The sequence below is a fragment of the Bacillus rossius genome, chromosome 1 (assembly GCF_032445375.1).
Source record: "Bacillus rossius redtenbacheri isolate Brsri chromosome 1, Brsri_v3, whole genome shotgun sequence".
NCBI lineage: Eukaryota > Metazoa > Arthropoda > Insecta > Phasmatodea > Bacillidae > Bacillus > Bacillus rossius.
Window position 1 is genome coordinate 218,001,444 of NC_086330.1, and position 15,048 is coordinate 218,016,491.

General features: G+C 38.6%; 1 protein-coding gene across 3 annotated transcripts in view; it reads left to right on the plus strand.

Annotated features, from left to right (window-relative positions):
- LOC134527290 (DENN domain-containing protein Crag) overlaps positions 1-15,048 on the plus strand; it is a 771,918-nt gene that overhangs the window by 676,296 nt on the left and 80,574 nt on the right. For all 3 annotated transcript variants that reach the window (XM_063359840.1, XM_063359841.1, XM_063359842.1), the window contains 2 exons: positions 602-751; positions 828-1,024. In XM_063359840.1, the coding sequence (XP_063215910.1) occupies positions 602-751; positions 828-1,024 (347 nt within the window). The remainder of the gene's footprint in view (positions 1-601; positions 752-827; positions 1,025-15,048) is intronic.

A 15,048-nucleotide genomic window follows, 5' to 3' on the forward strand; every position in this document is an offset into this window, starting at 1 on the left:
CTGACTACTTGCTTGGTCTGCAGTTGTGTCTCTGCCTCATGGTGTGACTTGCGGTCTCGGAGCACGTGTAATCTGCAGTAGTGGCAGTGTGCACAGTCTCGGGTAGTTCCTCTTCAGCCGTGGCAGCATGTTGTCTGTTAGATATATGTGGTCGTAGTTGTCTTGCTTGCTTTACTGTCGCACAAGTGCAGAATTTCAGTCACTCAGTGTCATGCTTATTTATGTGCAACTGATTCGTAACAAATGACATATTTAGTCTAATTAATAAGCCTTTAGTGTTTAAGTAAGAATTTGTTTAACTTTTGCTTTATATGCTGTTATTTATCCATTTTCACTATTGCATGTTTTCACTAGATGCTTTGAGTGTTCAGTGTGTAGTTAATGATTTTATTATCAGTTTTATACTAATTGAACTTAAATTATAACTTATATTAAATGTTTGTGGTAGTATAGTTCACTGAGACATTGGATACTTAATTTCTGTTAAAGTCAATTTCATAATATAGCTTGTAATTAATAGTTTTGTTGTGGTAGGCAGTGCTGTTGGTTGTAAGTTGCGAGCAGCATAGCAGCATAGGCACGGTGTGGCTACGTGTTGCAGCCCCAGCAGTCTCGCCTCCAAGAAGTCCAACGAGCTACTGCAGGGCGGTCTCAGCAGCCTCAAGTCGGCTGCCACGTCAGTTGCCAAGAAGTTCGATGAAATCAAGGAGGCAATGTCCGTCACCAGCACTCCCGTCAAGGCCAACGCCATGTGAGTGTCGTTGCACGGTTCTTCGCCGACTGGTGATGTGTACCAGCAGGTTGTGATCGGGGAATGTTGATGGCAGGCTCGGCAGGTCCGGCGAGCGGGAGAGCGTCTACAGCGAGGGAGAAGTGGATGTGCCCGTCGAGAGTGTCAGGCGAATATCTAACGAGTTCTCCCCGCTGGCTGTCCACATGCACCTCGACTATTGGGGCAACAACTTCCTGGATCTGTTCGGGGAGGGCAGCCGCAAGGGCAGTGCCTCCAACCTGCAGCCTCTGGGTGAGTGTGCTTCAGTTGGGACACCAGTCTCTTCCATGGGTCCTTGAAGAGGGAGGTCCGCCAAGCGTGCTTCGATACTAACAAATATAGTACTACAGGTATTATATGTACTTTTAAATGTACTAAGGATAACACAGCAAAATATAAACTACTGTAGCCACAGGTTTTTTAAATAATGTAATAATGTATGAAATTGTTCACAAAAGTAATGAATGATATCCTTGTATTAAACTGAGACATTCCTGTAAGATCAATCAAAAAATAGTTTATGATCTCACCAGTTCACATTTTGATGACGTTTGGTATGGAGAACACATATGACAAGGTAAGATGTTCTGCAAAATTTCAGATTTTTATTTTTTAAATTGTCCAAGGTACAGACATTATAAAAATTAAACATTTTGCAAAACAAGTTACACACACACACACTCTCTCTCATAAATGGGTACAACATTTTCCATGATTATTTTAGAGCAAAAAAAAAAGCTTAGAAAAACAACTTTCTATGTATACCCTACATGACGACCTTGCAATAGACTATCATTGAATGTCTCAAAAACGTACTCAGTCAGGAAATGATTTATATATATATATATTCATCTGAGAGGTAAAATGGCCATTTTACTCGTAAACAGTTCATTTTGTAGCCATATCTTTCAGTAGTAAAAGTATCCAAGTCCTGTCAATGTAAGTTATTGAGATATAGAACTTCTGGAAAATGATTAAGTCCAGAATATAAGGTGTTACAAAGGTAAAAATGTTGATCTGATTATGATACGTAAACTGTTTTAGTCCAACTTGGTCAATTTGCATTTCACATTTTCAGAATGGCTAAGTTACATGTGATAATTCTTACCACTAGACAAATAATATACTAAATTTCTGAAATGAAAAAATTTATCCTACATAATGACATAAATTAATGTCACTTGTTGGTAAATGAATTTTTTTGAAACAGATGTTGGCAACAATGCTCAAGTAAGCTTGCAAGCTGTAGCATTGTAGTATACATGCTTTTTCTACTAATAAAATTGTTAGGTTGCCAGTATATTTTATTCTGAATTTATAATTATTTAATAATCATGTTTCTTCTGTCATCCTTTCAACTTTGTTTTGCTAGTTATATTTACCTAATATTATGTGTAATGAGTTTTTTCTATTATTTATTAAATTTGAATATTATAGTATAATTATATATTATGTTTTTATTAAAATGCAGATGTTGCACAATGGTTCTAGAAAAAGGGACTGTATCTGGGGTGATGTGTAGAAAGAGCGAGGCATAAGAGGCCTGTAAGTGTGAGTGAGAATGAAACAGTGATTCCCCAGTAAGAGAGAGACTGTAACAATATCTCGTCACTGCGTGGGAACTGGAGAAGAACTACTATCCCACGGTGTTGGAGAGAGAAGGAGAAAGTGAATCCCCTGTTTCTATGTGTGAAAATGGTTTTCAGTGTATATGTTCTGTGTTCTGATTGGTTTGTAATTGTTAGTGTGAATGAAGAGTGTATGTGATTGGTCGGTGAGGTCATGTGACTGCCCTTCCTGCGTGGAGGAACCAGTGTTATGATCTCGTCAGTCGTCTGTCGATTGCTGCACAACGAGGGTGCGTTCGGTGGCTTCTAGCCAAATATATAGGAGAATTGTGGGATAGAAAATTTAACGTTGGTGGTCAGCACCATGCCGAGTTTTAAGTTAACCTAACATTTTTATTTTCATTCGGCCATTTAATTAGAAATTGTGACCATCTTCGTCGGCATTTTGGCTCGTGGCAACTGTGTTTCGCCAGGTGCTGCCAGGTTTGGGGCCTCACTAGTTGTGTACTTCAAGTAACTTTTTACTGAAGAACTTAATCTACGTTTTTTTTTTTTTTTTTTTTTTTCTTAATTTTCATCGCCCGAGCAAAAAGCAATTATCGACAATTGGATGGATGAGCTGAACGCGTGAGAAAAATATTGAAAGTGATTGGATTTGGTTGTTTCGTCTTTCGGACAATAAAAAACTCTCAAATGAAAAAGAAAGAAAATCTTTTTATTTCATTAAGTAAAATGTAATAATGTTAGCACCATGTGGACATCTAGTATCAATTAGTCTATGGTTTTGTGAATGACTTATAAAAATGTGTTACGTCTTGTTTGTGGTGTATAAGTAATTCTATTAACTTGACTATGACAGAATGAAAACAAAATGTTGAGCCGTGGGAAGTATATTGTCAGTCTTGTCACAAATTATAATAATTTGTCTTGTAATGATGCAAATGAAGACTGAGATGGAAATATGGTAAGCATGATCAGACATTCATAATGTTAAACAATGTATAATTTGGTGTTACTTTTAAAGGTACTTTAAGTTAGCCTAAAATTTGCATGTTGTATGTCCAGGAATCAAGAAATGGTGCAGCATTGTTTCAAAATAGGCCAGATGGTGAAACTGACTTGAATAGAAAGGCATTGAAAATACCAGAAAATGGCAATTTGGAACTGCTACAAATGTATGAGATAGATCCGACACCTGACCATCTCATAAATGAAACTGCACACTCATTTCACGAGGTTAGTGTTTGCTATTTATTTTAAAAATACCCTAATTATTATTTAAATATTTACTATGTTACCATGATGTAATCAATATTGAATCTAGTTTACAATCCTGACTGATTATTATACCATTTATATGCAAAGTTTGGATATTATAATTCATTTTAGTACTTTGGCTGTGAATGTAGTAAATATAATTTAACTGAAATATTGTTGGCTGCAATTAAATAATAAATTTTTTTATAATATTTCACTTTATTAAATGTAAACATGGTAATATAAATCCAAGCAATATTGGGGCAATAAGTATTCTGTATACCATATTATGTCATATGATTTTCTACTGTCCTACTAGGACAATGTTATGTTATAGTATCCTTTATCCTTGTAATAATTGCAAAGTGATAGAATCAAGGGACAAATATTTTAAATAATTTTATGTGTAAATAATTTATAATAATTATGTTTTGAACTGACCTAATTCACAATGTTCAACTGGTAATCACATTTGATATCTCAATATTATATTGAACTGAATGCTGTTGCAGGACTCCAGAAATTCTGAGGGAAAAAAATCATATGATGATCAAGATTCTCCAGAATTTGACGACAGCGACGCAGATCTAGATTACCAGCCAAATCAAGTTAATAGAAATCTATCAATAAGGGACAAATCAAGTGATGTGCAAGTTCATGTAAATACAGCACAGCAAAATGACCACACTGAAGTACTGCAAGCTACAAACAATACAGAAAATACCCCTGACAAAGGGTCCACAAGGAAAAGTTGGTGGAAAAAACCAAATCCCTCTCAGTGGAAAAGGAACACAAATAAGTGACTCCGCAGTAAAGGACTGCCATACAAATCCAATAGTGGGCGCATACAGTTACCAAAAGTACCCAAACCAGTTCATTGCACACAATGCATGTACAAATGCACAACCAGATTCGATGAAGATTTCAGAGAAAAAACATGCCGTACATATCATTCCCTATCATATTCAAGACAAAGGGATGTGCTACTTCAACTTGTTAACAGTTCTCCTGTTGAAAGAAAGCGTAGAAGAACAAATACAGGACATAAAAGAGTAAGATCAAAGAGCTACTTCTTTTTAAAAGATCAGGAGAAGATTAGAGTATGTAAAAACTTTTTCTTAAAAACACTGAGTATCAGTCATGGTCCAGTAGACACTGCAATAGGTAAAGAATCAGGGACAGGAAATTTTATGGATGAGGATAGAAGAGGGAAGAAAGAGTGCCACCAAACAGAACACCACTCGATTCTGTTCTGAAGATAAAGAACCACATAGAGAGGTTTCCAACTCAAGAAAGTCATTACTGCAGAAAAACAACCAAAAGAAAGTATCTTGATTCTAAGTTAATCGATAAATAAATGTATGAATTGTTCAAAAAGCAATGCAATGAACAAAATATTGAATTTGTTCCTTCTGCAGGGGTGTATCGGCATGTATTTTGCAGTGAATATAACCTGTCTTTTTTCAAGCCCAAAAAAGACTAGTGCTTAATTTGCACAAACTATGAAAGAGCAACTGGTGATGAGAAAGAACACCTCAAAGGAGAGTTCAGAGAACACCAAAAGAGGAAAAACGAAGCAATGTAAAGTAAAGCTAAGGATAAAGTGAGATGTAGTATTGATTCTGCTTTTATGGGTTGTTCATTCAATTTAGAAAGTGTCCTCCAGATACCCTGTTCCGAGGTATCGCCCATTTACTACAGTAGAAAACTTTCAGCATACAATTTAACTGTCTATGAAGCCTCTCCACCCAACAAAGGATATTGCTTTGCATGGACAGAGGTCAACGGTCAGAGAGGTAGTTCAGAAATTGGAACAGCTCTACTCAGATAGTTTGAAACCTTACCGGCCAAAATAGAAGTTTCACTGTTTTCGGATACCTGTAGCAGGCAGAACAGGAATTAGTTTATAGCTGCCCTGTTGTTATTTATTGTGCAAAATTTTCATTTCAAAGTTATTGAAAGTGGATTCCATGCACACTTGCACAGTGCTATTGAGTCGTGCAAAAAAAATGTCCCAGTGTACCTCATGCATTTTCCAGCTAGCTAGATCAAAAAGAAATAAAAATAAAAGCAGTGCGCAGTATACAACTGAAGAACTGAGGTTTTAAGATTTTAAAGATCTAAAAGATTTAGTAAACAAGATAACGCACAATACAACACATGACACAATGAACCATGCAGTGCAATGGCTGAAAATAAAACGATTAAGGTATGAAAAAGACAGAAAGGGATCCATCCTCTTCAGCTACGATTACAGTAGTGAATACAAGGAGCTGAAAGTTTATGGCAAAGGAAGACCTACCAAGATGCCTAAGGACCTCAAGCAACTCTACGAACATTCCAATTTCTTCAAAAAAAAAGAAGGATTTGTTTAAATTATGTGTCGCAAAGGTAATTCCACAAGACTATCATCATTTTTATCATACATTGCCAACTTGTGAGAAGCTGAAATGTAGAAATCCTGAACCGGATGTGTTATGAGACAGTGAATCTGATTAATTCAATGATAGAGCTATTAAGAAGATTAGAAAATAATTGACATTCTGTTCAATTTTTTACCCTCTATGGGGTTGTATAATTTTTTTTATTTAAAATCAACATTGCAATTTTAAAAAGTGTGCGAAATGTCAAACAATTTCTTTTATGTGCAACAATAGGCTTTCTGTAATCCTAATGCAGATAAAAAAATTAGGCAATACTTGTTTTATGACTCTTAGTGTAAACTGCATTTATATGATTTTGTAGTACAAGGTATTTCAAAGTTGTAGTGATCTAATCTTTGTGTCATATCACTTTCACAGATTGGTAAAAATGACCAAGTCCCAACTAACTATTATAAATATTATGTAAATTATTTATTCTTCTCTACATAACTGGACATTCTTCCACATAGTGAAACAAACATAATACGTACACAAATGTTTACAAATCTGTAGCACAAACCTGATTTTTGGAGTGCAGTTCTATTTTAATATCATATTTACTCAAAAGTAATAAATCTGAACTTGGTCAGTATTGCCTCTAAGCCGACGAGAGATATGTGTGTGGGTGTGGGTGTGTGTGTGTGTGTGTGCGTGTGCGCGTGCGCAGGCATGCGTGCGTGTATATGTGTGTGTGTATATATATATATAGACACACACACACTTACATACAAGTATATTTTATTGCATCAAATTTCTTCTACCCATGTGCCAAAAATTATGCTGATACCATGATGGATAGGTAGGTATGTGCGGGATTAACAGAATCCTGCAGTTAAGGCATTAACATATAGAATGGGGCAAAAGAGATGTGTCACTTTTTAAGGACTATCAAAAAAAATGGAGCAACTTAGAGTAATGAGGCTTGTTTTATTGAATAAATAATACATCCCCATATTTTTTATTCAATTTGAATAGCTATTTAGGTTATTGCCTGAAGTGTGTGTTCTTTTCATACAGAAACAGATTTTGAAAAGTTTTGGTGTTTTTTTTTAAAAGGTGTATTTCAAACACACTGCAACGATGTTCACAAGCTAGGTGGGTGGAGTTGCGCAGCCAGGATTTGTTTATGGGTGCGGGGGTTAAGAAACATGGTCCTCCCCCCCCCCCCCCCCCTATTAAAGCAGAGGGTAGGGGGGTTCTTCCCCCGGAAATTTTTGGATTTTAAGGTGTAAAATAGTGCTATTTGAGCAGTTTTCGGTACTTAACTTAAAATATTGTAATGATAAAAATATTATTAATTTTTAATAAAAAAAATTGTTTGAGTGATGAAGTAAGAAATTAATTAAAGATATTATAATCAATCCAAGTGCCTTGTCCACATCCACTCAAAATCATAAATTATGCTCGAAGATCGACAATACAAAAAAAAAGGTTGGGTTTCGGCAGAACTGGGCTCTTCCTGGAAATAATTAGCCTTGGCTTGAAGAGTTACATGACACTATGTCATCGTCTCAATTCTATATACCACAGCGATCCTTACACTTTTGGAAGCCCAGTCACCATCTGCTTTTAATTACCGCGCTGGTTAAATACAATAGGTGTAAGATATTTGAAAGCTTGGGACCCGTCATGGCGTCACAACCTTATAGCTTCTGCTCGTGACAGGGGTAGGGGAAGGGAAGGAGAATCGGTAGGGCTCGCTTACTCTTCCCCTCCAGTGCAGTGACCGGTGATAGCAGTAAGACACCCAGGCTTTTAGCTAACCTGCTTTCAGATAAGAAAAAAATTGGGGCTCAGGGAGGAGTTAGTAACCCTAACCCCCTCCCCCTTATCAGCTGCACCACTGGGTGGGTGCATAATGGTGATAGTTCCAGCATGGCGATGTATGGCCATGATGCCAGCTGTAGATGAAGGTGACACTTCCAAAATGGCGATGTCTGGCCATGATGTCTGTTGTAGTTGAAGGGCGATAATTCCAGCGTGACGATATCTGGCCATGATGCCTCCTGTAGTTGAAGGTGATAGTACAATCATGGCGATGTATGGCCTTGCTGCCTTTCGTAGTTTAAGGTGATATAGCTTGTATGACGATGTTTGGCCATTATGTCTGCTGTAGTTGAAGGTGATAGTTCCAACGTGACCTTGTCTGGCCATGATGCCAGCCCTAGTTTAACCTCTTAACTTAAAATCCCGAGAATATTTGGGTTTTTTTTTTTTACCTAAATTTAAAAACCCGAATATATTCGGGCGGTTGTGCAAAGTTCTAAGAAATACTTAAAATCCCGAACATTTACGTTCACTGATGTGAATTCGCTTTCTTGCCTGTAGATAGCTGCCTAGAACACACAGTTAATGGCAGTTACATATTTAGCTGATAGATATCACTCTATATATACCAACTGTGCTTGGTGTATCGCTGACGTACTTCGAGCAATCGATTTTACTTTAGTTACGTAATTTCTTCTTAGATAGAGCTGTAGTATATTTTAGACACTGGAGATGTAGGCTACTGTGTACTTCAACCAATCATTCCTTCATTAGTTTTTAGTTAATTTATTTTTCCATAGATAGCATTTTAGATATATATTTTTTTGTTATATGTAAGCAAGTAACTGGCGGGAAATAATTTTATGTTAGATGCGGTGAAACATTCCGTATAGTTCTTGTGTGCAAATATTAGTTTCTATGAACTGTACTAAAATATGGCGAGTGATGAAGAGTATAATTTAGAGTTTAGTGAATCTGATACTGAAACTGATAGTGACCAGGAATCATTATCTGTTGAAGATGACGATTCAAGCTCTTCTGAAGATGTCATTAGAAGTGCACGTCATTGGGTGGAAATTGATCCTAATACATTACCTCCAAATCCACCACGGTTTCCATTTACAGGTAATGCTGGCATTCATTTTGAGCATGATCCTGAACAAGACATAACTCAGTATATAAATTATTTTATGGATGACGAACTAGTAGATATTATTGTTACAGAGACAAGCAGGTAGGGTAAAGGCAGGTAAGAGCGCGCAGTCCCTAAGAGCGCGCAGTATAAATATATAGAAGTTGGTAGCACTGGCGAGAGAAGTCGATAGGTGGCTCCTTGAAGCTTGTGTGATTTACTGCGCTAAGAAAATTTGTTGAATCGGTTTATTTCGTATGTAAGAGGTAAGAATAACATTTGCTTTCTCCTGATGTAAATATGAATAAGAGTATAATAGTCTTTGTAAGTAATACATCAACGAGGTACCGCGAATCATATTTTGGTAATCCGAAGCTTAGAGTCTATTGTTTACGATAACGTGGTAACGGGCAGCCAAAGTGAAGGCTGCTGCTATCTGTTGTACAAACGTTGCATTTGTGTGGGTGCCTCTAAGAGTGCACAGCAATGCGTGCTCTTAGAGCCCGAATTGTCTACTGCGTACTCTTGGAGGCCGTTTCTGCATGGCAAAATATTACTTTTACAATTCAACTGTTTCTTGTTGCAGAATTTATTTCACCGACGAAAATGACCTCCAAAAAGTATACTAGAAAATTGGGTTCGTGCCTTCTGCAAAAGGCAAGGTTTGGCACTACGTACTCCGGAGAAATGTAGTTTAGGGAGAGCCATTGGATTTAACAGGGTTCAGCGCAGGAGATTTTTTTGATAACTTGGCCAGTGTTTGTGTTAAAAATAATTTTCTGGCTCATCGAAAATTCAATATGGACGAGTCTGGTATCCACTGTACCCAATCATATTCCAAAAGTAATTTCTCCTAAAGGGAAAAAGGTAGTTTGTAAAGTTTCTTCAGCTGAAAGAGGTCAAACAGTTACTGTCGTGTGCTGCATGAGCTCCACTGGTACGTTTGTTCCTCCAGCCATGATCTTTGCCAGGAAGACGATGAAACCTTAACTGTACACAAATGCACCAGAAGGAACATTGCATATGATTTCTGATACTGGGTAGGTACATGAACACGGAACTTCTTGTAGAGTGGCTGAAACATTTCTATGATTTCGTGAAGCCAACAGAGATATATCCAGTGCTACTGATATTGGATAACCACGTATCACACTGCAATATTGAAGCCGTAAATTTCTGCAGAGAACACTTCATAACACTGCTGTCACTACCACCACATGCTAGCCGCAGACTGCAGCCACTAGACGTCGGTTTCTTTGAGCCTTTAAAGAAAGCCTTTGCTCAAGAAGCAGAAAAGTGGTTAGTGGTTCATCCAGGGAGGGCAATCACCCAGCATGACATTGCAAAAATCTTCACATGTGCTTACACGAGGGTAGCAACGATGGAAAAGGCAATAAATGCTTTTAGATCAACAGGTATACATCCTTTCAATCCCGATAACTTCACTGATGAAGACTTTGCACCTGCTGAAGTGACAGACCATCCTCAAGAGCAATTGGACATCACTGAAGAAGACCCAAACACACCAGAAAATTCAACAATTCTTGAAACTGATGAACCCCACACTCAAACTGATGATCTGGCAGAACACGTTTCCGTTGCGAAACTACAGCGAGTTCCACCCTCAATGTTAACACCACTACCAAAGTGTGTCATTTCAAGGAAAGGAAAAGTGGCAGGTAAGAAGTCTGAAATAATGTCTTCATCGCCATTTAAAAACTCTCTTCTGGTAAGCAAGACGGCTAAGAAAATTCAAACAAGAAAACAAGTAAAGAAGGCAGTACAGTTGAACAATCCCGCTGTACCATCAACTTCAGCAATAGGCCTACATGCAGTTGAAGAAGAAATCGAAGACAATGTTTTTTTGTCCAGGTTGCGATGAACGCTATCAAGAACCGATTTTAGAGGATTGGGTACAGTGCGACAAATGTAAACAGTGGTGGCACGAAGATTGCTCAAGCTATGAAGGGTCTGGACACTTTAAATGTGATGGGTGCTGATGCGTACTCTTGGAGGACATCGTGCGCACTCTTAAGACACCAGTCCTCTAAGAGTTCGCAATTTCAATTTATGCAAAACTTATGTTTTTCAGTTGCAAAGGATTTCATAGCTGCTTGTCTAATATGTGTTTCGTAAACTTTAAGTAATAGTGTTTCATTTATTATAATCATTTTTTGTGTAATACTTAATATCTTAAGTTTACAATTAAAAACAACTTAAGTGCGTACTCTTGAGTGCCTTTACCCTATGCTAGGGAAAAAAATATTAGCCAATGGAAAGACACAACAAGTGATGAAATACACTTTTTTTTTTTTGCCATTGTGTTGCTCCAGAGCATTGTGAAAAAACCTACCTACCAAATGTACTGTACAAAAAATCGAATTCTTGCGACGCCAATTTTTCGCCAAGTGCTTAGTTACACAAGGTTTTTGTTTTTGCAGAAATGTCTTCATTTTACAGACAACAATACTTATGATCCGGAAAACCACCCACAACCAAAACTCAATAAAATTTGGCCAGTTTTAGAACACTTGAACAAGATTTTCCACAGTGCTTGCACTCCAGAACAAGATGTCACCATAGACGAAAGTTTGATGCTTTACAAAGGCAGATTGGGGTGGATACAATACTTACCTTTGAAGAGAGCAAGATTTGGGATGAAAAGCTTCATGATTTGCGAGTCACTGAGTGGTTACCTTTGGTCTCTTATAATCTACACATGGAAAGGAACGTCTTTTAATGAAAGCTATAAAGACATGCCCCAGTCAACACAAATTGTAATGACATTGATGAAGCCACTTTTGAACCATGGCTACTGCCTAACAATAGACAACTATTACACCTCTCCACAATTGGCTGATCTGCTCGTTTCAAAACGGACTGACGTTTATGGCACAGTACGGCCATCGAGGAAAGATATGCCACCTTTGTTTCGCAACAAGAAACTGAAGAGAGGAGAGGTTGCTGCTTATCAGAGGGGAAAAATAACGGCGATAAAATGGAAAGATAAAAAAGATGTATGCATGCTCACTTCCATTCACACTGCCCAGATGATGACTACACACAAGAGAAATAACGAGAAAATAAAACCTGTGGCAGTGGTTGCATACAACAAAACAATGGGAGGAGTGGATAAAATTGATCAGCATCTAGCAGACAACCTTGTGACACGTAAAAGAGGGAAGAAGTATTACAAGAAAATTTTTTTTCACCTTCTGGAACTAGCTTTGTGGAACGCGTTTGTTCTGTATAAAAAGACAGGAGGCCAAAAACGCGCTCTTGATTTCCGGCTCGATATTATCGATACGATGTTCAAAAAATACAGGAATGATGACAACTCTCCCAAAGCAGTGGGTCGTCCATCTTCAATCACTAGCCCCTTGCGATTGACTGGCAGGCATTTCCCCTCCATTCTACCACCAACCCCGAAGAAACAACACCCCACGAAACTTTGCGGCATGTGCAGTCGTGTACGTGATTGCAAAGGGAAAAAGGCAAGAAGGGAGTCCAGGTACTACTGCGAAGACTGTGACGTTGCCTTGTGCATAGTTCCCTGCTTCAAAGCATATCATACAGCGACAAACATTTGAAAACATTCAGAATTTGTCAGTATGTTTTAGTGAAACTTGGAATAATTTGTTTTGGTTTTGGGTATGATTATATTATTTTGTGCTATTTCCATGAGAGAGTGATTTTTTGAGTACAGTATTGATGTATTATGTGTGTTTCTGCGGCATGATCAATTTTGAATTGACATGGACATGAACATTATAGGTTGCTTATGAGTTACCAGTTTTTTATACGCTTCCATGTCCAAACTCATTTTAGGAAAGTAATTTTCAAAAACTAATGGTCTAATTGTATGTCTGCATTTCTAGTAACCATAAATAGAAAATATATTTGAAATATTTTAGAAATACCAGATATAATATATCAATGCAAAGTAAATTGTTATGTGTGAAACTTAAGTCTCATGTGCATTTTTTTCTTTAGTTTTGTAAGTTATAAACAGTGTTAGCAAAGTAAATTTTTACTTTTTGGATCTAATTTGCTTGACAGGTGGGTATCTGAAATATTTTTTTTAGCATCAGAAATGTGACTTTCCAATAGGCTAATATATATATATATATATATATATATATATATATATATATATATATATATATATATATATATATATATTCTAACAAAAGTATGTATTCAATTTGTTGTCGGAAAAAAACATATCTTTTCTATGTCTTATTAGCATGTCACCATTTCATATTTTAATATATTTAGTAAGTTATATGTAAAATTAGTTATGTAAATTTTCTCTTTCTTGAGTCAATTTGGTTTACAGAAAAAATTACATAAATAATGTCATAGAAAATAAAAAATTGTACCTAAACGAGTATACTCGGGCTTTTAAAATATGTCTATTTAAAATGTGCATAGCTGAAGTTCTATGTCAACTATAGGTATCACTTTTTCTCCAGTGAAATTGTTTCATTACATGTTACTTATTTAAGCAATAAAAAAAATTATTATTTTTTGACACAATATTTGTAATTTAATGATTAAGCTAAGGGGTTAAAGGTAATAGATCCAGTGTGCGAATCTCTGGACATATTGCCTTATTTAGTTGGTGATAGTTCCAACATGACTATGTCTGGCCCTGATGTTAGACGTAGTATATGAAGGTAATATTTCTGTGGCGATATCTAGCCATGATGCCTGTTGTAGTTGAAAGAGATGGTTTCAGTGTGGTGATATCTGGCCATGTTGCCTGCTCTAGTTGAAGGTGATAGTTCCTGTGTGGTGATGACTAGCCATGTTGTCTGCTGTATTTGAAGGTGATTGTTCCAGCGTGGCAATGTCTGGCCCTGAAGCCTGCTGTAGTTGAAGGTGATAGGTCCAGTGTGGCGATCCCTAGCCATGTTTCTTGCTGTAGTTAAGGTGATAATGTCAGTTGGCGATGTCTGGCCATGATGCCTGTCGTAGTTGAAGGTGATAGTTCCAGAGTTGCCATATTTGTCAATAATGCCTGCTGTATTTGAAGGTGATAGTTTCAGTGTGGCGATGTTTGGCCATGATGTGTGCTGTAGTTGACGGTGATATTTCCAGCGTGATGTCTGGCCAAGATGCCTGCTGTAGTTGAAGGTGGGAATGCTGGCTTGGTTGGCCGGCGCAGATTGTGCCATTGCTCCGCTCGGTTGGTTGATGTTCTGGCCGGGGGGGGGGGGGGGGGGGGGGGGGGGGTTTTGAATGGGACGATGGCAAGTTTGTCCCCGGGTCGCACTTCCAGAATGCGTGGCTCTTCTGCTGGTCGTGTCATCATGACGCTCCAGCCACCTTGTGACGCCTTGTGTTCCTGTTCTATGCCCCAGGCAAGAGCGAGGAAAGTGACCAGTTCCTCCCCCACTGCGCTACGTACGAATGGCCGTAATTCGGGTGCCAAGAGTTCCATGCTGTTCAGCAACACCTCTTGTTTCTGACCGCAGAGTGTTAGGCGTCGGTAGGACGCAACTTTCCGTGTACTAATGCTTTGACTCCCTCCCCGCTTGTCTGGATCCGGCAGAACAGCTCATTAAAGCAGTTGGCACGTGCGCGCGCTTCTTTAAAGCGCACCTCAAGGCGCCGCGCGAAGTCTGTCCATGAAGTGTTGTAGTCACCTGTCTGAGCCCAGCAGGTTCGGGCGTCGATGCACAACTGGCTGCTGACGCGTTCTGTCCACTCCTCTGGTGCAATGTGGTGACATGCCAACTTGTCACTGCACACCCGTACAAACGTGACCGGGTTCTCATGGGCTTGGCCGGCAAACTCTGGCAGCAAGTGGTGTATAGGAACAGCCTGAAAATGCACAAACTCATGCGCCTCGGCGCACGCATGGTGCCTGTTGACTCCGCACTGTTGACATCTGGCCATCTCGCCTGGTTGCGCATGACAGCACGCTGCTTCGCATAGCGTGTCTTTTGCGCCCTTTGCAGCGCTTCCCAGCCGCTCCATCTTTGCGCGGACGCAGCTGCACGCGCATTGCCACAGGGCCACCCCTGCGGTCGTGTTTGGCCCAGGGCGGGGTTTGAGGCAATCGTCGCACAGTTCCTCCATGCAGATAGCAATGACTGTGATAATCTGCATCCTCGCGGTACG